The sequence below is a fragment of the Meriones unguiculatus genome, chromosome 5 (genome assembly GCF_030254825.1).
Source record: "Meriones unguiculatus strain TT.TT164.6M chromosome 5, Bangor_MerUng_6.1, whole genome shotgun sequence".
NCBI classification, from domain to species: domain Eukaryota; kingdom Metazoa; phylum Chordata; class Mammalia; order Rodentia; family Muridae; genus Meriones; species Meriones unguiculatus.
In genome coordinates, this window is record NC_083353.1 from 90,478,901 (window position 1) to 90,505,027 (window position 26,127).

Consider the following 26,127-nt stretch of genomic DNA (forward strand, 5'->3'; position numbering starts at 1 on the left):
CGAGACAGGAGGGATGAAATGCTCTTTTGCTTCCTTTAACTGAGACAACATGAAAACCAGTTCTTTGGTCTGACGCCGCCTAGCAGCCTCTACGGTACACTTGTTAGCACAATCCAAGCTGGGCTAAGAAGTTCAAACACGGCGGACGTACCCACTGATCTTTTGTGGCCTCCGTTTTTGGAACTCTACTTCATCCACTGTCCATACTGCCCCTTTAACGTTCTCTACTCGCACAAAACACTTGTGAAGACTAAGATTATGACGCACTGCATTCTGCAGCAAGTATAAAAGAGAGAACATTGACATTTTTTTTCTATAAGAAAAGACTCCAAAAATAAAAAAATAAAAATAAAAATCACAGCAGTACATTCAGACCCGCATCTGTTAAACCATCCCCCCCAGAGCTGTAGCCACCAACCCCTCCCCCCCATGGAGGACCTTCTTTTGAGTGTCTTTTTTTTTTTTTTTTTTTTTTTGGAGAAAAACCTTAAATTATGAATTAATGGTACTCTGGCATTTAAGCCTAATTTCTGATACCATCTGACCAAAAGACACACTGGTAAATACGCATGCAAAGCCCCATGAAGGTCCCTCTACATTCATCTAAAACATCGGTAAAATGCTGTCAAAATCAGGAGCTGTATAAAGAATAAAAACTATTCTTTACAAAACCCACCCATGGGGGAATTCATAAAAAGCTACTTTATTTTTAAATCATGAAAGGTGAACACTTCTAAATACACAGCAATGCCTGTGTTTGAAAGCACTCACAGGCTTTATTAAAGAAAATCCTGAAGAAGCATTTTACCATTGAGAGTACCTCCTTGGATGACCCAAGATGACTAAGGGGGTGAACTTGGCATCAAGAGTTCGGTCTACAACTGAAGCAAAAGCCTTACCTTCCAGAATGTTTGGGAACACTGGTAATTAACGTGGAGGAACAATTTTAAGAAACTGAGGTAAATACCAAGAACTTACAAGTAGGACTCTCAATGGCAAAATGACTACATTCCTGTAGTTGGTTCCCATGTTTCTTAGGCTTAAAAGTCATTGTTGGCCACTGATAGCTGGGGTCCCTCACATCTAACAATGGGGATGTAATTCAAGTGTGAAGAGCTTTAAATGTCACATATGTTCGGGAGAAACCATGACCCTGACTAGGTAACCAAACTGGATACACTTCAGTCCTGCCTGGCTGACTTACTGATCTGGACTCAGAGATGGACTTGAGACTATTACAAGTGACTTGTGGTCATTTTGGGTTTTTTGGTTGTTTTTGTTTGTTTGTTTTCGTACAGAGTAAGTGTCTCAGTGAGGGCAGAATAAGTTGACATATCTATTGAGCTTTCAGCACCTCATAGAGAAGCCCTCACTCAATCCGAGCTCCTACAGTAATTCGCTGTCCTGGTGGCAAATTTTGAAACTCTGAGAGGTCGTCCAGGTTTCTGGACAATGATAATTGGTGGCTAAGGGGATTCAGTTTCCCTAAAAGTCAGTCCTCTGTGATGCAGCACGTCAGAGGACAGCAGGACAATTTTTATTACTTATGTGTTGATCTGCTCACGAGTGGGATTCAAGGAATGAGTTCCCGGGGGACTTTTGAGTAGCCCCGGAAGCAGATTCGTGATGCTGACATGACTATCAGAAGGTGTCCCTGAATGAAAAACTTTTTGATGGGTTGCTTAGAAACAAAACTCTACACATATAAACTTAACCTAGCTTTTGAACGAAACTCTAATTTCTGTCTATGTTGATGTGTCACTGAGCAATTCATACCACACTGTCTGTACTAGTGACCCTGTACGTTACAAAGCTGGGGGGTGAGAGGAGTTGAAATTCATACTTGCAACTGGTAATTATTTTGAAATGTGATCATTTGGTATTTGTAAAAAGCAATTTGAAGTCAGTGTCTACTTGATGCTTCTACTTCCTAAATTTTTAAAAGATTTGTGGCTAAAGAGCCTTTGTGTTTTATCTCCTGAGGCAGGCTGCGAAAGAGGCTAAGATCTGCAATGGAGTTGCCTTTTAGCCCCTATGTGGCTATACCCACTTTTTTTTTCCTTATAGAATATGAGAAAACAAAAACACGTTTCTTCCTGTTAAATTAAGGAGGTTGTATCCTATAACAGCACCTGTTGTCCTGAAAGTACGAATAAGGACAAAACCTTAACTCCTAGGTGGTACTAAATAGATCTGCTCGGCAGAGTGTAACAAATTCAAACTAGGAAGCTGAAAAAAGTTGTGAAGGCTATTCGTGTAGCCCAGCCTCGCCTTGCACTCACAATATTTCTGCTTCTCAAATGCCGGGATTATTGGCATGCACCGCCATGCCTACCCAGGAAGGCTTAATGTAACATATGGAATGCACGCAGGTGAATATTAGAAGGGTCACCAAGCATTTAGGGGGTATCTAGAGGAGTTATATGGAACCTGACCGGTTCTACCGCAAATGGTGTCACAGCACATAATTCTGAAAGTACCTTTTTTTCCTCAGGGTAACCATGAACCTCTGAATGGGGGGGGAGGGATCCGTTCTGATAACTGATACCCTGCCTTCTGCAGAAATCAGCCTTTCTGCTGTGTGAGTACATGGGTTACATAGCTTCCTCTACCGACGGGGCGGGGTTGATGAGCTCTGATCTAACCCCTGATGGATCTTAGTCGGCCTGTTTGTGTCTCTGGGCTCCTAATCGGGCCCCCTGTACATGACTGTTGGTTACCTGGGAATGGGTGAGATGTGGTCCATGTAAGTAATAAGGCCAACCTCAGAGTTAAGGGTCATAGTATCCTCTCCTTTCCCCACAGAGAATTCTCCATCCACACCTCTCTTACAGGGGACGGGGGTGGGGCTGCTCTTCCACCTGAGCATCTCAACAACAAAACCCTCCTTCTTCCAGCCCTATCTCCACTGCAAGCGGAGGAGTCTCATCTCCCAGTAACTGGATTTTTCTCCACAAGAGTCTCCCTTCTATAAAGGTCAAAACTCAGGACGGCAAAGCTTACCTTCCACGTGGCTGCATTGCGTCGGAAGTAAGCAAACATTCGTGTGAACCAGTTATAGATTTCATTTAGTGTTAGCTGCTTTTCTGGAGATTCGAGAATGGCCTGTGAGGCAAAAAGAATCCGAAGAAGGTAATTTATAACCCAACTGGCCGAAGCATTTGCTGGTGTTCACGAAAATGTAAACAAAACAGACAAACAAAAACTAAACAAAAAAGAGAAGAAATGAAAACCTGGAATTCTGAGCAGAGTCCTCAGACAGGTTTGACAAAATGATCGAAGATTAACGGTTGTATTTAAACAGTTCAATAGCAAAACTCGAAATGGAATTATCTAATTGTTTAGAGTTTTTATTTCTGTTTCCGTACAGAAATATTAATTTATTAGTCATTCATAAAGCAGAATCAAAGAGAAATGCAAAACATTTCACTAGCTGATTAAAGCTCAGTAATTATTTAGAGCTCAGATTAATTCTAGGGATCAGAGATTACTGTAGCTTTGTGATAATTGACTTGCCATCTTTAAACAGCCTCATTCTCACTGTTGTGTGAAATGAATTCCCTAATAATCATATCGTATTGTAATACTTAATCAAAAGCAATTATGTTATATATTGCGGTTTTAAAAAACCTTATAGAAAAGGTTTTAGCGTGCATGCATACTGAGTGGTTTTAAATCTACTTCATCGATATAATATGCCCACGTACACCTTTTGATAGCATTTCACCGTCTGTGCTATTTACTTACCTGCCTAATTAAAGATGCATACGTAAATGGTGGTCTAACTTCTGCATTCTTATAAAATTCTTGGTTCTGCGCGATATCTGCTAAATAAGAATCATTGTCCTGTTAATGATCACTTGAAAAAAAAAAAGGCTCATCGACAAAAACTGCAGATTCCCCATGATGCCCCAGGCAAAGACAGAGTAGCTACCTGAAGAAATGGGCACGTTGTATTTGTCTGAGTACCGCCTGCGGATCGGCCCCACCGTGTGCATGCTGGTGGTGGTGATGACAGAGGGGCCTTGGGTGACGGGAGTCAGGGGGGCGGTTGGGGTGGTCGGAGTATGAGGTAAGCTCTGCGGAGAAGCCTCTGATGCGGACTTGGAGAGGGTGACACTTGATACCAGATTCAGCTGTGAGGAGTACAATCTCGGTTAGAAGGACTCTCTCAAGAAGAGCGAACCCAAAACAGACCAAACAACAGAAATCCAAGCAAGCCAAGGAAACCTCTGTTGTCCCACAGGAAAAGATGGGCGGACACCTGGCAGGGGTTACCTCTCCAGACTGGCATGCTTACACAGGATTCACTTCCAACTAAAGGTATTCTCCCCTGCATGACGGGGAGGTTGAGGCCTGAAGGAACACCAGCGGTGTAAATCTGGCCTGTCTAGTACGACTCTCGGCAATGTACTAATACAACTAGAAAGCTGTGTTGCCTGATTTCTTTTTTTTTTTTCTCCTTAAAATTGCAACGGATTTATTAAGGGGCCACACAGGGCTCTGAGCCACTATAGAGAGCAGCAAGAAGTTATGAGACTTAAGTGCATAACTTAACTGAACATACCAGGGGACTGTGCATGATGGACCCACGACTTCTGCTCCCTCGGGAAGCAGACATCTCTTTCTATGAAGTTGTAACATGTGGCTGCTTAAAAGTTTTAAACAGTCCAGCTATGGAAGTGAATCCTATCTGAAGCAGTGTAGAGCACCATTAATAAACACCCGTCTACCACATACTTCCTTATAATTCTCAACTATTTAAAGGGATGATTCTTCTCCAAAACTCACTGAGCTAAGAAAACTCTCTAGAGTTTGACAATATAGAAGAACCTAGTGGTTTTTATCGTGTTTATCAAAATAGCAAATACTGAAAGAGCCTCTCCCAAGCCCAAGAAACCTCTACAAGGTACTCTTACTTGACAACATTTCATCACACATTTCAAATCAGTTACCATAATGTCCATTTTGCCATTGTCAGATTCAACATTAAGCACAAGTGTTATTGGTTGGTAGAATTAAAAATGAGCCCTTTGCTCCAGGGTATTGGTAAGGCTCAACTTAAATTCACACAATAGGAATGAAAGAGACCATGAAAATCTTCCCTGCACTGTAAGTTCGAAGGATAGAGAAAAACCCAGATTTGGTGCTTAGAGCTAAAGGGTGGGCTGAGGGCTTTCAGCTGTTTCTATGTTCAGCTTGAAATACTGACTCAGCACAGCGCAAGCCCCTACTGCCCAAGAACAGCAAGCTGGGGAGACGGCATAGTCTGGCTGCAAGCAGGGCCCCTCCCAATGGTGCTACAAAGTTGACCGTAATACACATTTGCAAACCAGGTGAAAGTACAAAACAGAGGCCAGGGACAGGGCAGAGCAAGATGCCAGTGGAGAAGAGCAAAGGCTGATCCCTTTTCCCCCTTGGGCGGTAACAAGTGCCTGAGTCCAGGAACTGTATGTATTAGCCATGGGCTGAAGGAGGGGACAGATCACGAAATTAGTGTAGCAAGATCCCAGATACACAGCTTTGATCATTCAGCTGCTGAAAAGCCTGAGCGTGAGACTTTGGAAGCCGCGGATATCATTCATAAAAATGCATACTCTAAAACACCTGCCCTGAGAGGTTTCCTTCCATTCACACGCCATTACAAACTGCTTATGTTTTACACAGACTGAGAGAGAAGCCTGTCCATATCCTTGTCTCAGACTCAAAGTCCATCCACATTCTTGTATGGGCCTAGAGCCTCCGCACCCTCTACTTACGCCCAGTTAGTGTCTAAAATCAGCACGAGAACCATTCCTACCTCTCAGTTCTGCTTGCTTTGGGAAAAGATTCCATCAACAGTTTTTATCCTTGCTTACAAATGACACTCAATAAATATTACCAAGAACTTCTACGGGCTTGGAAGCAGAACTAAAACACAGAACTGCAGTCCTAAAGAGCTTACTGTCGGAAGCAGGCATAAAACCCAGGCAGCTCCCCTGGGGTCTCAGCCCACTGCTTGACTTCTTTTAGCCTAAGGATGTTATCCCTGTGCCCCCTTCGAGTTCCGTAAGGAAGGCCAGTGGGTACGAGCCCATCGCTTTGACTATTCAGCTCTGAGACGAACTGATGAACCAACACACACGAACTGATGAACAACATATCTTGGCATCAGATGTGTGCCAAGTCCTTGACTCTTGTAGCTTTTACATAGGGCTTAACACTTGGACTTGTTCTATCCTAGACGGTGACAATGAAGAAAACAGATCCCTCCAGGTTTGCACAAGCCAGGAAGATGGTAATGCAGGCTGAATTTTCTGGATGTTTTTGAATGTAGGTAGGAACTGGGAATAAACAGTGAGCTCGAGGAGAGGGGTTTACCGGGCTTGACAGATGACACCATGATTCACACCCACTGCTGGGCTGTCTCTAATAAGCCACAGAGGAAGCAGCCAATCTCAGCTAATTACCAGATAAAAATGTATTGTAAGGACTCTAATTAGGAGATGCGGATGGAGGTGATCTAATGATTAAATGGTGCATTCGACTGACCCCACCATCAATGTGCAGTGGTGCACAATGTCGCTGGAATATTTTGTAGAAACAGTAATTTTATTTCAGGGAGGGGAGACGGTAATATTTGTAATGATGGCTATGAGGTAAACTAATTAAAAGACAGTTCCTAGAGGAAAAGGGTGTCTGGGAGCAGCTGCAGCCATTCCAAACCCAAGTGCCAAGTCTCAATGGAAGAGCTTCAGTCAAGTGGAAAATTTCTGCCTGACCCCTGCCCTTGCTATTAATTTGCAGAAAAACTAATGACACATATACATATTCCCACAAAATTGTTCTAATTGCTAATTTGCCAAAGGAGCCTGGATTCTAAATTAAACATGACTGTAGCCTGCAAGGGAAGGACAAAAAGCTGAGAACTCCAAACAGGGGGCTTTGCCATGCAAGACCATCAGAAGGCTGGACCAACAAGTTAATGAGACACAACCCTGGCAGCTGCTGTGCAAGGGCCTCAATGCTAAACTTCTGTCAGATGATCATGAGTGTGTGTGTGTGTGTGTCTAGGAGAAACCATCTTTTTGAGAAAAGGTGTTGGGGGGGAGGGGGGACTGGGAAGGATTCAAAAGACACGTGTTCACACAAAACCTGTTCTTACAACGAAGGAGTCAACCCAAAATGTTGAACACAAAATAATCATGAGCCACCATGGGCTTAGAAGAGCAACTGGGGTGCTGGGGTGCTGACTCCGTCAGGAAGAGCTTGCCTAAAGATGAAGACCCGAGTTCACACCCTCAGCACCCTCAGGTGTGATGGCTCATGCCTCTAAAGCTGGCCCTAGGAAGGCAGAGACAGGAGGACTCCTGGGTTTGTTGGCAAGACAGCCTAGCTGAATTTGTGCTCCAGGCTCAGTGAGGGAGCCTGTCTCAAAACGTAGGTTGAGAAATGATTGAAGAAGACATGGGATGTTGACCTCTGACTCATGCGTGCTCGCACGCACACACACACACACACCCGAGCATGCACACAGATAAATGAGAAAATGAGGAACAGTGTGGGTTTTCTGCTATTAGCCTGAAATATGCATCTTAATTTTAAATTATTAAACCTTTATACAATCATCAGTGAAAAAGGAAAGCCTCGATGTTTTGTGGTTCTAAGTGTAGGTAAGTTTTTAAAAGATTTTTTTTTTTTTTCTTTTTCCAGGGCATGGAGCAGGAAGGGACTGGACTGGGAGGGTTTCTTTCCCTGATGGAAAACCCATTTTTCTCATTGTGTTCATTTTCTATTTAAGAAGAGGTTGCTATGTTTAGAAAAGCTAGTAACGCAGATATTTTTCTCCATGGCAAGTTGCCACCGAAGGGATGATTTCAGCAAAGATAATCTCTTCCAAACTCTGGCCAGGAGCTAAATTCTTATGTCACTTAAAAGTTGCTGCAAGCTTTTAGTTTTTAAATAAAAATACAAACAACTGTGCTATCAAGCCCAGTCTTTTTTACCTCAGTTTGGATACTGAAGGACTTTCCTGGAAGCTTCCACCACTGAAACTATCCTAACTATCAGTGACCCAATATTGTACTCTGTCCTTTCTAAAAACAAAAATCAATCTTTAGTTTTTTCCACAGCACATTTCCCTCCTGTGTAAAGATGGTGAGTCACTCGCATTTAAAAAATAAACAAACCACTGGTGCAAACCTCAGACAGAAACAGACTTGTTAGGGAGTATTCCCACAAGAAACTTTTTTTTGTTTTGTTTTGTTTGTGTTTGTGCTCTTGCTTCTCATGAAAACAGACTCTGAGAACAAAAGAAAGACCTGAAACCAAAACACCAGAGGCCAGCACAGCACAGCAAGGACTTGGGGCTCACCGAACTGGTTTCTCTGCTGTGGGCTGGATGGGGCCTGAGAGGCTCAGGTCCTGCCCCCACCTGCAACGTTCAGAGACTGGAGGCTGCCTTTGTAGGCATGAATCACCAAGTTCAGGCTCCATGGACGGAGGGCAGGGCAGTGGGTGGCAGGGGGGAGGCCTTTGGGGAAGATTCTGCACTGATGGGAGCATACCTTATTCAAGAGACTCAGAGGGTGGCATCCCTGGCAGGGACATGAACAACAAACCTGAGCTGAGGTGTGGAGGGGGACTTAACAAAAACCAGCCTACAAAACAGCTTTTGTGCGCTGTACATGAGAGTCCCCCTTTATGACAGGCCGCCATTACTGCTGCAAGGCCCCTGCAGCCCAGGCCTCATCACCCATCCCTTGAAGTTCACAAGCCTTTTTTTTTTTTTTCCCCCAAAAAGGGTGGAGGGGACCACTCTGGTTTCATAGGAGCTAAAAGCTATTTCAAAACAAGTCCTAATTGCTATAGTTAGACTCAGAGAGAAAATGTGCAAAGAGGAAAAAATCCCAAGCTGCATTTCATTCCGAAAGTGTGTTAGGAATTTTTCACGAAGCAGGCTCCACTACCTGTGCTGTAGTTACTTGCCCACCAAATCTCAAAGAATGTGCTTTCTCCAGGCCCGGGGAGGAGTTCTTACAAGTGCAGGAGCCCCCAAAGCAGAGGTGCTCCCCCTCCCTGTTGTGGAGTGGAATGTACCCTGCGCCCTCCTAACACCAGCATGGCAAAATGGCTCTGTAAGAAGTCGCTGATGACTTAATGGAGTCCAAACACAGACATGGTTCCTTTCGCTGTCTTTCTGTATGGAGTTACACCCCCGCCCCCACTCCCTGATCAATCTCAGCCAATTCTCCATGGAGTTAAGTACAGACACGACGTTGTGCCGTTCGCTCTGGGAATGGAACCGGGTTTGGAACAAAGGGGGAACGGGCTATTTTCTCCTTTTTTGCTGTTGCTTCTTTTTCTGTGGGAAACAGAAGAACTTTTAAATCTTAAACTGCAACAAATTTGGCTATTGTAAACATATGTCAACAACAGCCTTTCTCTCTTGGTACCTAACTCTAGAACTTGCTAGAGTCTGGCCAAGCCCCTTCCATGCTGAATTCTGAGACTGTTGATTCCTTTCATCCCTCTACCTGACCCTCGCTGTATACATTCCTCTCCCGGCACTTATCCTCCTACACACACAGATTCGTGTACTCCCTCCTCACCAGAGGCAAGAGCTGGGAAGCCAATGTCTTTTCTTCTAGGGAATGATAGTCGGCTCTTAGGTTTCAAATGACACATCATTTTCCCAGGTCACTTTTCCTAGTCACACTCAGCACTCTCTATACAACCAACAGTCTGTGTATATGAGGAGTACATATGTACACATGTATAGATATATGCTTACACTTATTTGGTAGCTTAATTCACGAGACTTCAAACACCTCCATGGCAAGTCTCGGTCTTTCTCATTTGACCACAGTCAGTATGTTATGGTGACCATGTAACTGTCTCCTGATGGAAAGGTTTGATTTCTAAATTCAGGAACTCCAATTCTGAGAGAAGAGATGTAATGACTATCAGAAGACATGCTACCTGAAGAGTCAGCTGGACACGAGGCCTGGGACACACAGCTCCAGTGAGCCATACACTTCTGGTCAGACCATTGTGGGTAGGCTCAGAGCCTCACCAATACCCTTGAACACTGTCCTGGGAAAGTGCACATCCTGTAACTATCCAAACCTGCAGATGTGCCCCATGCTGGGACCCAGAAAAATACACCTCCAAGCTGACCTAAGAACCATCTGAGGATGTGCTTCGCAGTTCACTCCGGGGATGAACTAGGGATCCAGGCTGGACCACTAGATGTGAGAGACAACTGCCACCCAAATGGCAGTTAGCGAAGGGCGACGTTTGTGGCAAATCACTTAGTGACTAAGTTTTAAGATAAACACCAAGTTCCTTTTAAAACAGAAATGGAAAAAGAAACAACTTCATAAACTTGCTGGCAAGGCTGTAGTGTGGAAGCCCCCATCTATGGCTCGATGTGAAACTCAGGGACTACTTGTTTCGAACCACAGATTCTTGAACGACCCTCATTCAAATGCTCACCAGCCTTTCTATTATTTAGGGTGGAATAAATTAATTACGGGCTGTAGGGAAATTCTGAACATTAGGATCAGTCACTAGATAGCTCTGAGTCCCTAAAGTTTAAAGCATCAAGGGTCTAAAATATGGCTGGGCCTTTTTTCTTTCTTTTCTTTTGGCAAGGAAGTGAAAATTTATGCAAAACATTACACGTCTATCTTTTATAATTAATTTTCCAATGCCTCACCTATACATATTTTAATAATTCCTGATTTCTAAGATGGTATCTGTAATAAAATTTTCTATTTTCTAATAAATGAAAAGGAGGCAGGTTCACTCCGACAACAGAGTGTCACACAATATCTATGTGTCAGGCACCAATTTTTACTTCTTACGTGTAAGTTAAAGGATAAGGAATTATAATGCTGCCTGTGAGGGGAACCACTTTTCATACACAAATGTGATTTTTTTTTCAAAGGGTAATACAACAGTACATTTACATAAACTAATCCAAACAATCTATGTATTTGACAATGGCAAACCTCACACAGACGGGCTATTGTTGGTTTACATCTTGGAGTTCTTTATACTGGCTTGTAGCAGCGCTCTAGCTGTCAAAGGTTTGACTTGGACTCTAAATAAATGGTTATAGAAGTGCTGTGCGGCGATATTGGACTTCTTTGCAAAAGAAAACCTGCTGTGTATGAATTCAAAAGCTATTAATTTTTCAGTCAAAAATATTCGTGCCTATTTCTTTTAATAAAGAAATACTGTGCTGAGCTACTAAGAGATAATGTTGACTAGTGGTAGAGAATTTTCAATAGAGCAGTTAAAAATAAATTTAGTAGGAGGTCCCCTTCAAAGTTATAATTTTCTGGAATGTAAAACATTTTTTTTTCAATACTAATCAAGACAAACCTTCCTTCCCAGCTCATTCCCTCACCCCCAGCTGCTTCTCTCTTGTTTATTGGCTACTGAGCACAGGTCCACGGGGAGACATAGCATGAAAGGTCCTCTTGTGCCATGTGGGCTTACATGTACGGAGCTCCTCGCTAGTCTGAGGCCCCATCACCTGCTGAGGGCCCTATGAGACTCCGTAGTTCCATCTCTTTAGACGGAGTCCTCCTCTTCCTTGATCCAAAACAAGCCTATTCCTAGAATGCTACATTCAACCATGACTCGATCACTAATGTTTTTAAATCCATGGAGGAAGATGGGGGCAGCCTCATTCTCTCCCTGTTGCTAAGGCATGAAGGAAGTCTCAGACTCTTCATCCTAGGGGAAGCACTTGACTAGAGCTCCTGAGGACTTCCAGAGAGGTCCAGGACAATTACTCCCCTTTGCTAATGGCCATGACTACCCTAGAAGTCGGGCAAATCATTTCCTCGCAGGGTTTATGTTCTTCTCAGTATTCTTCTGAGAAGGGACAGGTGGGAACAACTCTGAATGCTTTGGCTCCCCCCCCGCCCCTTTTTGGTAGCTGTACCTCCAGTCCTACAGCCATTTACTGTGAAGTACACGGAAGCTAAGACTCTTTCCCAGTGAAAATGGATGCGTGGAGTGTTTAATGATTTTATGTCCTGTATCTCAGTAATGTGTTCTGCTTCAGACATTAATTCTGTCTGCCAACTGCATCTTGGCAGGCTACCATATTTACTGGGTTAATAGTCTGACTCCGTTTTATTTCTATCACCATACATCATACATATAGGGGTGTATGTTTGCTTTATTTAGAGGGAAAAAAAATCGGTCAAAACAGATAAACCAATACTTTGCCATTATGCTGCATCATTGCATGTTGATTAAAATTGCTGCTATTAACTATAGATTGTCAACGCTCAATTAATTTTCACACAGGGACTCCCAGCAAAATCAAATAAAGTCAGCGTACCTTTAAATTTTACAAATCTTAAAATCAGGAACCAAGGCATGGCCTCCATTTTGAATAATCAGCTAAAGCTACTAGGACATTTCCAGAAATGTATGTGAGTGCTGATGAGATCGGTTTATGGTGAAGGAGGAGGAACAAGGCAGGAGGTTTGTGTAGACATCATGTGCCTGCCTAGATTTTAACTTTAAGGCCTACCACAAGGAAAGCAGACAAGCAAGAAAAACCTAGGATGTCAGTGTCATTCTCATGCCCAGCCTCCTGTCCATCTTCACCCTAACAGGCCAGAAAGAATCAGGTAGAAAAGGGCTTTGGCATTTGCATCTGCCCTCAGGAGCTGCTCTCTAAGCGCTCCAGGGAGGACACAGAGAAGGAAAAGCCCTAGGCTGTGGTGGCGTTCCCCGTGGTGGGAGCCAGTACTTACGGGCTGAGGGGCAGCTTTGGGTTCTGTAGACTTCACGTGCAGGTGGGTCATCATGGCTTGCAGGCGTTCTTTGTCTTTCGCGAGCTAATGGGAAGAGAAGGCTTTGTTATGTCATTGGCCATAGATGTGTAGCTCTTTTGACCACCCCAAACGATAGCACATGCTGGAGTCATTTTTAACTGCTTCGTCATTAGAAATCTCTAGGACCCCTGCCAAAGTCCAAGCAACCGGAGGTGCCGATGTGAGATTTCCCAACACGAGGTGCATTAGACTTTAACTGGGGCATTCTAGACCTGCTGGCACCAAGGAGCCCTGAGGAACACGGACAGCTCAAAGGCAAGCGTGAATCATGCCCATTAGCCAAGCTGATTCACGAGGAGGCCCCGGGAAGATGAGCAGCTAGCTCACTCTCATAAATGTATCTGTTGTGGTTGTGGACAAACTCCTGACACCTGGCTACCCTTGTGGAAAGTTAGCTGAGTCTGTCTGACTGGCACTGGCAGGTGAAGTAGCTGGGAGGAGCTAGGATACCAGGACCGAGGGGGTTCCCATTTTTAGGTGAACTGTAAGTTCCCTATTTCAAGTGTTAACATCTGAGTACCCGCTAGACACTTTCTTAATATACCCAGTATCTTCACTCTATAAAAGGTTATCTTCTGATGTCACAGATGTTTTTAACCGAATGGGCAGAGTGCGCATTCACTATTCACTTGATGCTAGAACCTTTATGGTGGCTTTGGACCATTCTGATACGGTGATAACTTTGTTACATCACAAGAGATATGGGACAAAGACCTCTAATGGCCACTCTTGGATAAGTACTGAGTAATATGGCCTCCAAACATAAAGCAAAGTTGAGGAGACATGTAGCATTAAGGTACAAGGTAGACATGAGAAGGGTAGGAGGAATATTTCTGCATACATGCGTCTATCTTCCAAAGCCAATGCCTTAGAAGCAGGGTAGGGAACCTATTCCTTTAAATATCTCATAGATGACTTTAAATCTTTAGAAAGCAGGGTTTTTTGTTTTTGTTTTTTTTTTTAAAGTCTAAAATTATGCCCAAAATTAAACACACTTCACATTTTTAACCAAGTTATTTCTGGTGGTGGGGAGACAGGAGGTAGGGGCTCGGGAGTCAGGGGAAGGCTGAGAATGGGGAATGGGCTCAAGAGCAGATGAAAACATGCGTCTGTCCCATCCCTAGTGGCGAGCTCAATCAACAGCCATATCACATTTGAGTTTTTTATTTCTTTTTATTCCCTTGTGGTTCAAGGAGGAATAAATTAGGAAGAAGAAGTAGGGGGGTAGGGGGAAGCCTTACAGTTAGCATTTGTCTTTCGACAAACAGGAAATGAGAATGGCACCATATTAGGATCTACTCTATGTTATCCACCCTCTGTTCTTTGGTGCATTATTGAACTGCCAAATGGAGATTCTCTACACACATAATGCCAAAGGAATTTGGGTTTTCAGAGCGGCTCAGACAAAACAATTAAAATGTTGGGAATATCATTTTTCTATGGTTTTTTTGTTTGTTTGTTTACTTTAAGTGCCCTAAAGTTTGTTTGTTTGTTTGTTTTGGGGGGTTTTGTTTTTTATGGTAAAACTAAAGTACTCTGAGATATCTTTTTCTTTTCTTTTAAAGTTTGTTTGCAAACTATCCCAGGGCAGAAGGGAATTAAGTCATACATGTCACTCTTTCTAAAAGCATGAAGTAAGTAGACTGGCCCATGCCGAACAACACAAATTAAAGGGTGAGAGGTGATATTTATTGAAGAGTCTGCTGAATATTAATTGTGACTTAATTTGGGGGTAAACGTCTCCGATGTAGCAATTATAAGGAAGAAGTATGGTAAAAGGGAAAAAAAAAAGACTAAAGGCCTAGCACCAAGCAAGATCCTCTCCGCAGCCACCAGGGTCTGACCTTCCAACAGACATGAGCAATGACAGTGTGTGCAGAGGACCACATCCATCTCCTGAAGTTCACTGCACTAGGAGCACATCCCACAACTTCTCAGCACTCTCAACCTTTCCAGCACCACTCCATTTCATCATGTGAGAACACAGACATCTTACAGCAGGAAATACACCCTCTGTATTATTACCTCTTCACTTGGAATTCCATGAAAGGCCAAAGGAAAAAAAAAAGGGGGGGGGGGGTTGAGAAACCGCACAAAGGTTAACTAGCAATCTGGCTGGCAAATTAAAAATAAATAAATAAATAAAAGCTTGTTGTGAGACCCAACGAGAATGGTTTCTAACATTTCCCCAGGAGCTGGCACACAGGCAGCATGATGGGTTTCATCAGAGGGCATTCCTGAGCAGGGGTCTGTAGGCCAACTCTCTTGAAAGATGACACAATGGAAGCGGATTATGGATACGCTCTCCTACTGTGCTGTGTTCAAATTCTGGCCTCTGAGCACATTCGATAATCCTTCCGAGCATTTCAATTTTTTTTTCTTCTAAATATGGAATACTCATCTCTGAACTCGTAGGTTGTTCTGAACATGAGTTCCGCAGAGAGCAAGCTCAGTGCAGCGACTAATGAATGCTTCATGGAAGTTAAAAATACCTGCTGTAATTTTTTTTTTTTTTTTTTGAGGAGAAATTAAATCAGTCTAGTCTACACTGGCTGGGTATATCTTTGGAATCAGGATCCACATAATGGGGTGTCATGGAGTCAGATGTAAATGTGGGCAAGGAGAGAAATAAGCTCCGGGTTTCAAAGACACTACAACAGGTCAGAAAGCACAGGGAAGATGGTGCGTGAGTCTGGGAGACTGATCTTGCCCTCAGTCCTGGGCAAATGATTTTTCTCTATTGGATGATATAGGCTACCCCTTCCTATTACCTAAGCATCATACCGGGTTTTAGGTAGGCAACGCAGTGGAAGCTCAGAACTCGGTGCGCTGCTCCAACACCACTTATAAATGCCAAAGGCTAGGTGCTCCGCTCAGTGTCTGCAGAGAGCAAACCCGGGGGGGGGGGGGGAGGCGGTCCAGCACATGCTTTTGTCAAAGAGAGAAGGGAGCAGAGTTGGGGGTTCCCTCACCATCTTCCTTCTTCCTGCTGTCAGGAGGACGATTTAAAGGGCAATCTGGCAGCTCTTGCTGGACTGCCACAGGACTCCACCGAAATGAGAGAGAGTGAGTATGTAAAAATGCAACCGTTTGCAGGGACAGATAAAGAGATCACTGTGGCTCTGCGGTTACTTGAGCTGTGTTCTGTAATTGGGAAAACTGAGGCACACAGGATGGATACCTGTTAAGCCATGGAACCAAGAAAGGAAGAAAGGAAGACCAGAATCCTCCTTTATAAATGCTAGGTCTGACTTTACCCAAATGGCCTGATTTTCAAACTTCCCCTGGGACCTTACCTGAACAGAAAAATTCTCCCATGTACCACTCCTCACCCTGACTTCCAACACCACTGTCCTAAAGGAACTGGGGTTGACAGTGGTGGCAGGCACTCTACCTGAGGGGCAGGCAGGATTGAGATGTTCCCAAAGAGACCAACTCCAAACTCCGATGCTTTGCTTAAGCTGGCTAAACTACCTCTCAAAATAGCAAAGAGATAGCCTCTCAAGATAGCCTGGGTTTCTGTAAGGGCCACAAGAGTCCAAGCGAAAGCAAAAAAAAAAAAAAAAAAAATGTCTGGGTGACCCTACTCTTGTACGGACTTCAACAGTGACTACCTCACTTTCAAAGCATGCTTTCATGCAGCGATGATCCAACAGTCAAACCTGGCCTTGACAGGAAGAACACTGCTCTCTGAACTGTGCATGATCAAAGCAAAATGGATCAAGGGGTCAGAAATAAAACACACACACACCCTAAACAGGAGTCTCTGGAAGGCAGCAACACAACTTAAGCTCTTGCACCGATCTGGTCAGTGACCAAGCAGTAACTCCACACCCTGTCCACAGCTGATCACACGCTCTCTGAATTCAGCACCAGAACAAAACTTGTAAGGATGTCTTAACCATCAGCTACCATGTTCAGAAAGTGACCCACGGCTCACTTCACCCCAACTCAAGAATTCCCCTACTTTTATTGTGTTCTGTCACCATCTTAACATTCCTCGCATGTTGTTATTAAAGACTCTCTTGACATTTAAAGCAGACACACACTAATACTCAGTCATAGTCTTGGAATCCTAATGCTTGCAGACTTAGGCAGGATTTTAAATTATGAAAAATAAGTGTCTTGGCTTTTTTTTTTTTTTTTTAAAGGATGTGAAGTGAGAAACCCAGACGCTCCCGCTCCCTCTCCCTTTCCCTGGCTCCAGCCTCAAAGCCGTGACCACAGGAGGTCATGGTAATGTTAGGCCTTTGCTGTCCCTGACACTCTCTGAGCTTGCTCAGGGAGAGAAAGGCAAGAGGTTCTATGGGGCCACTGTTATGTCCTGAGTATGGCCACAAATGGGGTTAGAAAGGGCCAAAGGGGTACACATTACAGATAATATATTTGCTGAAGTCTAGGAAGCTGGTGTGATTACAAATAGCCCTGCTAATGTGGGGTAATCACATGCAAAGCCCACAGTGTAATTAATTTGTGGGAGGATTAATGTCTTCCCCTGCTACTGAAACCTGTGCACTTTCCTCTCTGCTGACATTTCCATAGAGCTTACAGCTACACATGCGGACAAGTTCGCAAACTTCCCACTAGTTCCAGAGTCACTGGGCAGGGTCCCTTGGGAGGGAGCTCGCTGAGACAGGCCAGACAGGCAAGGAACACAGATGGAACTTCAAAGAGCGAGTGTTAACTATGGCAACTGGCTCCAGGGTAGGTAAGCTCAGAAAGGAAGAGACTGGGAGCAATACTGCAGGTAGCACCATCAATAAAATGCTGACCAGCCTGGGGTGGGGAACTGGGATTTTTCTACCATTCATCACTACCCTGAAACAGGTTAACTTGACCATCTAAGCCAGTGGTTCTGACCTGTAGGTAGCAACCCCATTGGGGGTCGAATGTCCTTCACAGGGGTCACAGGTGTTTACACTGTGATTCATAATGGTAGCAAAATTACAGTTATGAAGTAGCAACAAAGGTAATTTTGGAGAAACTGTGTTAAATGGTCGCAGCGATAGGAAGGTTGAAAACCACTGCACGGAGCGATCTCAGTGTCCTTAGCTGGCGGGTGGGAAACGAACATGGTATCTTTGGCTCTTAGATGTCAATGGTGGTTACAATCCCCACAGACAGAATGCCACACTTGACAAACCACTGAGAAGCATTCCCAGTGGATACGACCCACAGACTGATTTCCATTCCTTACGTGAAAAATAGACGATAATAAGGGGAAGCGAGCCACAGTTTTTTTTTTTAAATCACTTTTTTTAAAGACTTATTTATTTTATTATGTATATGTTTTGCCTGCGTGTACACCTGAATGACAGAAGAGAGCACCAGATGTCACTACAGATGGTTATGAGCCACCATGTGGTTGCTGGGAATTGAACTCAGGTCCTCTGGAAGAGCAAGCAGTGCTCTTAACCTCTGAGCCATCTCTCCAGCCCCCAAGCCACAGTTCTTAACAGAGGAATTTGGTTAAGTTGTGGGTGCAAGGCCTCAGGGACAGTGACTCGTGTATGAGAAGGCCAACGGTCATCCAAGAGAGGTTTCAGCCCCTCTCTGAGCACGACACGATACAGTGAATGATGCTTGCCACATGGTGGAATGAGCTGGTTATCCTATCTTGATCAGGATTGTCCCATCGTTTAAACTGGAAATTCTAGGTCCTGGACATTTCCTCCAACCTGGGGGTGAGGGTGGGGGGGGACTGGCACAGGGCTGGTCACTCTAGTTGGTGCTGATCAGCTAGATTAATTAAAAAACAAAACAAAACAACAACAACTGTATTCCTAGGCTCACCATCTCTTCTATGCATCTGGGTGCATCCTCAAGTGGTTGTCTTGAGCTGGCACCTCCTTGCTAACAGCCTCTGCCATCGCCCCCTGCACAGGCACCTAGAAGTGCCTGCTGTGGCACTGGAGGCATGCTAGACTACCGTTACACTGCAGGAGCCCCTGGCTCTCCATCCCGGGCTTCAATACAGTCAGGACGTGGGAGGCAGTGACAGCGTGCATGGACCCTAACTACTAACACGTTCCTCTAAGCCCAGCCTTTTAAACAGAGGCAGACTAAGGCCAGTTGCCTCCTGCCTGCTTGCAGAGTGTGTGTGTGTGTGTGTGTGTGTGTGTGTGTGTGTGATCTCATTCACAGCTAAAAGGCTGAGCAAACTGATATGCACCTCACCAGCTGGGTCCAACCAGTTAAAACAGTATGAATGTACACACTCAGTTCCCACCTAGTAGGCAGTGGGTGCCGAGCCCTCCCAGAGGCATCCTGTGTCTCTTGGCTATCCTGACGGTGCCACGTGAGGTAAGCCATCCTCACTTTTCAACACATTCCTACTCGCAGCACCTGGGTCCCTCGGTCCTGGGAGAGGCAGGGTGAAGGGACCTATGTTAAGACCGTAACTTTTTCCTTTGCTGTTCCATCACATCTTTTTACACATCATTCCAGAAAGAAAAAAATATCCATCCACAGAGAACGTTTAACAGATGGAATAATAAAAACAGTAAAAAAAAAAAAAAAAAAAAAAGTCCTTTACCCAAATGACTTCTGTGGTATGTTCTTATCTACTTTTGATTATATGACCTCCCTGGGTTCATGATGTTTGGCTCCTCAGTAATAGCTGGGGTTGACCCTTTTCTACTCCATTGGTAAGACATTCTAACTGGCTCTTAAACAGTAAAACAAGAAAAGAAATGTTCAAAAAAAAAAATCTCAGAACATCCACACAAAGATATTTTGACTCTCTTTTCCTCTCAATGAGACCGGTTCAAGGGCAAAATGGAAATGGGATTGAGCAAGCCTTCTCTTCACCGGCAGGGAAAGACTCATTATATACACTCAAAGACACACAGCTCCCTTGCTCGGTAATGGTTATGCCACAGACAGCATGGGATTTGTGGATCCAGTCGTATTTCACTGACTTGGAGACAGGGACCTTCTCACATACAGCGTTGGTTAGAGAGTCTCAAAGGCTTTTGCTTGGAGTGGCGATCTGCATGAACAGCCCTAGGAAGGGAACCATCTCCAGCCATTTTCTCTAAAGGCTAACTGTGGTTCATTTCTTTAGGTGGCTGTGAGGGATGGCGCAGAGACACAAGATCTTCTGCTCTGGGTCACAATACGGAGGGAGGGTACTGTCTAGGTATACAGGACAGCACTTGAGTGGCCTCGGATAGCTTCAGCTCCTTTCGGATTTGACTGCCTTACAGTCTTTATTATCCTCTGACTTAGCCACTCACACGCATGCTAAGCTCCGGCGTGAGCCCCTGTGAAACAGGGGCGAATGAGTGGCCTCTGTGCTTCGCAGCCCAGAGCCGGTGGCAGGCCATGGAAATATGGCACCGCCTGTTTGGAACTGCTCAAACCTTAACCGTTCTTTGCTGTGGTGCTGCAAATACTTCTCAAGTTTACACCTTGGTAACTAGCGATTTTGTAATTAACTTCGAGAAACTTTCAGGAATTCCCTGGACTGGGAAAGAAATGCCTTGGGTGAGAAGCAGCCGTCCTTGGATTACTGCTGTGCAGGGTGACTCTTTTACAACAAGTGTTGGCCCGGGCTGTGCTCAAGAATGGGAGACCACGTGTGCAGAGAACGGCAGCAGAGAGGCTGCCCGCATCCAGCTGTGTCTCCCCCGAGTATTCCTACACCGCAGGTCTCTGCCTGGCCCCGCCACCTCTGGTTCTATGGGTTTCATGATGTGGAACTGAGTAAATTAAAGTGGACATTCCCAGGCTGAGGGTCGGGGAGGGCACGCTTGTAATCCCAACACTCAAGAGGCTGAGGCAGTCAGGCTGCAGTGAATTCAAGGCCAGCTTGGACTGTAGAGTGAGAACTTGTCCCTTGAATCAAAATGAAACATAGTAAAAAAGAAACCAGTACATTTACAACATGGGTATATGTGATGACAAAAATTAAAAAAAAAAAGAAAAAAAAGAAACAATAAAAAAATGGAAACACTGGAAGTCAAAGAAACGGGACGCAAACAAGGAATCTAGCTTTAAGCACAGTTGCTCAGTATCCCCAAAGCTCCCAGATTCACTAAGCTTGCAATCTAAACTCTCTTTCATTTAGTCCTCAGAAGAGCCATGAATTCTCAGGGCAAACTTAGGCTGGGAGTGCAGCTCAGCAGTAGACCATCTGAACGTTTGCAGAGCCCTGGGTTCAATCCCCAGCGCCACAGAAACAAGACAGACTTGGAACTACTCACATCTTTCATTAATTGTCTGGTTGAATAATAACTAATCTGGTTCTGGCTGGTCCCTTTCTCACCCTGGAACTCTCTTGAGTAAATTTCTGCTGCTCTGAAAGACCTGTGTCAATGAGCTAGCCAATGGTAGACCCACTTGTTATCTATGAGGTGATTTTATGTGGCTGTTGTTTTTTTGTTTTGTTTTGTTTTCTTGAGACCTGGTATTTCAGTGTAGTCCTAGCTACCCTCCAATTCCCTACATAGACTGGGCTGGCTTTGAACTCCCAAGTACCCAGCTGCCTCTGCCTCCCAAATTGTGCCCCACCATGACCAGCTTATGTACGGTTTTTGAATATTGATTTATTTCATTTATAATTTGTGTTTAAGTGTGCGCCGTGTGCGGGCTTCTATGCACCATATGTGTGCAGGTGCCTGCCAAGGCTAGAAGAATGTGTCAGATCCCCTGTAACTGGGGTTACAGACAGTTATGAGCCATATCGTGGATTCTGGGAATCTCGGTGGTTTGCAAGAGCCATTAAGAGCTCTTAACTGCTGGGCCATTGTCCTGCCTCCCACTTGTCATCTATTTTATAGCCAAATGTAAGAACATTAGCATATATTCTTATATATAAGAATATAAGAATTTTACTGAAGAATGTAAGAAACATGAGGGCAGCTTTACCCACTTCTAACCATCGCCATCCTTCAGAGTCTCTGAAAAGGGCCATGCTCTTTTAAGGAGATTGAATAAATGAGCTGGCATCCCTGAGCCCAAAGTGGACAAGCGTTTGTACTAGGAAGTTGCTGGAGTGGTGACCTGTCTGATGTGGTACTAAAAAGTCTTACACATTGTGGCTGAGGAGGCATATGATGGGGCAGGCAGAACTTCAGACAGCCAGGAACCGGGGGGAACAAGTAACTAACAATGTATAGCAAAATTTCTTGTTGGCCTGACCAGAGGTTGTTTGGCAAACTCCTCTAAGAGCCTATGCAGCCCATGGAGGTTCTGGTGTAGTTACCAGATTCTGTTTCTGTGGAGTACAAACAATCACACATCATCCGTAAAATAGGCTTTGGCCTCTCCGTGTTTCAGAATAACGTAATGTACAACAATAAAACGTTAGTTTCATGTAATTTTCACCTCTCGTGAAACATCTCTCTCTTTTACCCCAACCACTTAACGATCTTTCTCAGACCATGAGGTCATGCCTGATGTCTACAGTTTGCTAATTCCTAGCAAGCACCATGCACCAGTTATTAAGCCGAGAAGAAACGGGACCCGCAAAGCCGTCCTCTCTCTTCTTCCCGGAACAACACTCCATGGAATTGCTATGCCATCCCAGGTAGCTACACAACTTGGCAGACCTGCAGCCGGATCACCTTTGTCTCTATTGGCCACTGGGGAACCTGCCTTGCCTTGATCAGGGCTGAGGGTTGCCATCTCAGAACGCCTGAAACCTGCACACAGTCCAGGATTCCTCTCATCCATTCACAGCCCTGGGCCACGCCCACCAAAAAAAAACATCAGAGCGGCTGCCAGGAGGTAACAGCCTGGTTGACTGACTACTGGGGCTCACTCTGCCCATTCTCCAGACCTCTGTGGAGAATGAGAAATAACCGGTAAGGCAGATTCGTAGTTCCCCAGTCATTACCAGTAGCCCGTGATCGACCATGCAGACGGGAAGACATACCTGGGCGAACTGTGACAACGCCAACAATTTACTTATGCCTGTCGTGAGAATTTAATCTCACAGTGAGTAAGTCGATCTAGAGACATGCGTCGTTTTGAAATTACCACCACCAATAAATATGTAGACATCCAGGCAGTAGAGTTAAGGTCTCTGTTCAGTGGAACCCACTTTCCCAAAGTTTTAGTGACTGTGGGGAGTAGGTTAAGCGCACGTGGTTTTCGCTGTTCTTCTCTATAGGTACGCTCAAGTTAAATATGCTTCTGAACAACATCCCTGTTCACCTCAGCAGTAGCCTGTGCTCCATCTCACATGACAGGATGTTTAATTTGCTAAGTATTTTTAGAGAATTTGAGAGGAGAGGTAGTTTCTGTCTCCTTTAATCTCGTTTCTTACTTCTTACAGATCACTATGCTGTATTAGAATTTCTTTATTTCAAAATGTTTTAAATTTAAGTCTGTATACTCATGTCACCATTTTAACTCAATTTTATATCACAGGTAAACCCTAGGTGCATATGTAATTTTTTTCAATAAAAAATTTAAAGTAAAAAAATATATATATATGCTTCTGAAAACTATTTTTATGGTATGTTCTAAGCTTCTACAAACATCTCACTATTTTCAGTTAGGTTTATGTTTGCTCTCTGAATGGAAAATATTAACGAGCTCAAGAAAATAACTTATGAGGAAAAAGTATTCTACCAAAATTGTAGTTTCTCATATAAGATAATAACTAATTAGAAAAAAAAAATCCTTTCTTTCCTGAAAAGTCACAACAAAAAGTTTAAGTGTGTTTGGGCTGATTTTTCTCTGCAACTATTTGAAGCCGTAAATGACTTAACTCAGTAAAACTCCAAATGTAATTATCTTCTGTACTTAGCCTAGGGCTCTCCATATATCTCGGCATTGCTGCCTTGCATACAAAATAGGCTTTTCCATGGCTTGTACCAATATAATGTACAACATTGTTTTAATTTCCCCTCATCGGCTAACCTCTTGCCTACACTGAACCAGTTAGGGGAAGAAGCGTCGTGAGTCATCGGCCACTCAAAAGCATTCTGGAACTCCGTTGCATAAATGGGGTTTGCGAGGTCAGGCTTTTGCAACTGTACGTTTTAATAATCTCCATTTCTGACCCAATTTTTACTTTCAGAAACTAATTTTCGATTAATTACACCAAAAAGGGGATTACTGTTAAAATATGGAGGTGCATCCACAAGTTCTACCAACAAGTCAAGCTCACATTTAAAATGTCTCCAGCTCTCTCAAAGGGGATTCTCCAGGAAAACTGCACAAGTTTATTCTCCAGTCATAAAATACATTCAACATAGGCCAGAGCATTTCCAAAAACCATGTTGCAGATACAATAAACATACATACATCTTAAATGCATTATATATTGGTATGTGTGTATGTACTTGAAATATATAGTGAATTCAATTACTCCCAGTGAGAAGAGAGAAAAGGGACCAATGCCAAATAGGGACTGAATTCTCCTATAGCTTCTAGTGTGGCTTGGGAACACACGTGTCTTTGTGTGTCCACTCGCCCATCTTGATCTCACACACTCGTCCTCTGCCCATTCATGGTCATGTTCTCAGTCTCACTCCCCCCCTAGCTCCACTTCAGTATCATTAGCAACTTCTGGGATGCACAGCAACAGCAGATTACCAGAAAGTGTGAAAGACACGAGATGGCACAGAAAGCAAGAAAGAGAGAGACAAAAAGAAAAAGATGGAGAGATTGCGATATGGAGGGAGGGAAAAAGGGAGAAAGGAAGAGGGGGAGGAGGAAACGAGGAAGGGAGGAAAGGATCGGGTTGGCAGCACACATAACGCTGCTTAGAATCTAGAAAGGGCTTGAGCACCGGTCCCAAAGAGTGCACCAAGGCTGAGCTTCCCCAGACAGTAATTAAAAAATAGAATACAATGGCAAGATCAAACGGACAACAGGCTGTGAGGTTTCCATTACAGGATGGGCACACAGGAAGTCATTACAGAATGCTGCAGAAAAGTGGGAGGGAGCTGAGGAATACTCAAGTAATACGAGAAATAAATGCGGCTTTACCTGTAGCTCTAACTGCTGTACAACCTGCATTTGTACTCTACATTGAGCTGTGCTTCTATCGTCCAGCGCATGCTCACTGTTGAGATGTCTGCAACAATACATAGAAAACCGGTAAGTGAAATGGAAAAACAAAAAAAAAAAAAAAAGGAAAAATTACAAGTTACCAGGATGTTTTCACACGAGCAGTGGGTCTAGTTGTGGAGATACACGCGTGTAGGAGGGATGGCTGGGCCTTGCTCACCTCTACCAACCACCTGTTCATACCATCATCACCCCACAGAATCGGATACATGGTTATCACCACAGGGAGAAGCTGTGCTGGGCATCTGGAGGAACCATGACTCATAAATTTGAAAGTGGAGACTAAGTCAGGGCAATGTTTCAAGATCATGTCAGTGGGCGGATTTAAGGCAAGGCCTTCTGGGTGTTTCAGACTTTTGTATGGGTCAGAACAGAATTGTTTGGCTGTAAGAATACTGGTTTTCCAGAACAGATGCCGTTCCTTACGCTGAAAATTCATGTGAAAAGAGGAAATGGTAAAGGGGTGAAAAGCAAGCTTAAACACGTGAAAACAGAACCCTACACACATGCAGACTCTGGACCAGGCATGGAGATGCAAGGAGTGACTTAGGGAAACGCTGCCCAGTGCCTTGTCAGTGGTTTCCCTGTCTGGGCTGCAGACGATCCTGGCCCCATGCTGAGTATGCCTGTCTTGTGGTCCTTTCGGTATTTATTAGACTTTCCAACAGGGAAAAGGCTAACACATTGAAATTTCAATCAGTTCTAACATATGCAGGGACTCTGGTAATCAGAGGGTTGAATCACTGCCTAAAATCTCAAAAATAAAAATTCATGGGCCCGTGTTACTCAATCCTTCCTCATTAGGGATGGAGAGAGAGAGTGTGTGTGTGAAAGAGAGGAAGGGAGAATAAGGAGTGTGCCTTAAATTCTATTAACAGGACTCTCATGAAATTTAGGCCAAAATACAAACTGAATTTAAGATTTAAAAAAAAAATAATAATGTAATACTTTGATAACAACAATGAGAATTCAGATGTTCACCTTTTGACTTAATGGGGTGAAAAAAAAAATCAAGCCTCACTCTGTTAGATAGAGAATGTCCTTTAATAAGGAGCATTTGCAGTGTGGTTATAATTTGTGTTCTAAAACCAGTTAAGATGACTTATACCTAAAACCAAAATATCTATACAGCCTTCTGACTTTCATGATTGTTAAATATCTCATACCCACCCACCCCTACAAATAAATTAATTAATAAATAAGAGATAAAAAGGAGACATTATGGTGAATGGTGATAATGAACTTTCAAGACATT

The 26,127-nt window shown here is 43.9% G+C and overlaps 1 protein-coding gene across 11 annotated transcripts in view; it reads right to left on the minus strand.

Moving 5' to 3' along the window:
• Nucleotides 1-26,127, minus strand: part of Foxp1 (forkhead box P1) — a 587,261-nt gene that overhangs the window by 11,839 nt on the left and 549,295 nt on the right. For 8 of the 11 annotated variants that reach the window (XM_021636219.2, XM_060383852.1, XM_060383847.1 and 5 more), the window contains 6 exons: nucleotides 24,792-24,879; nucleotides 12,765-12,848; nucleotides 3,935-4,136; nucleotides 3,748-3,827; nucleotides 3,004-3,105; nucleotides 152-273 (listed from right to left, as the gene is read on the minus strand). In XM_021636219.2, coding sequence (XP_021491894.1) covers nucleotides 152-273; nucleotides 3,004-3,105; nucleotides 3,748-3,827; nucleotides 3,935-4,136; nucleotides 12,765-12,848; nucleotides 24,792-24,879 — 678 coding nt within the window. The remainder of the gene's footprint in view (nucleotides 1-151; nucleotides 274-3,003; nucleotides 3,106-3,747; nucleotides 3,828-3,934; nucleotides 4,137-12,764; nucleotides 12,849-24,791; nucleotides 24,880-26,127) is intronic. The other 3 variants (XM_060383854.1, XM_060383853.1, XM_060383856.1) reach the window with 2 other exon arrangements.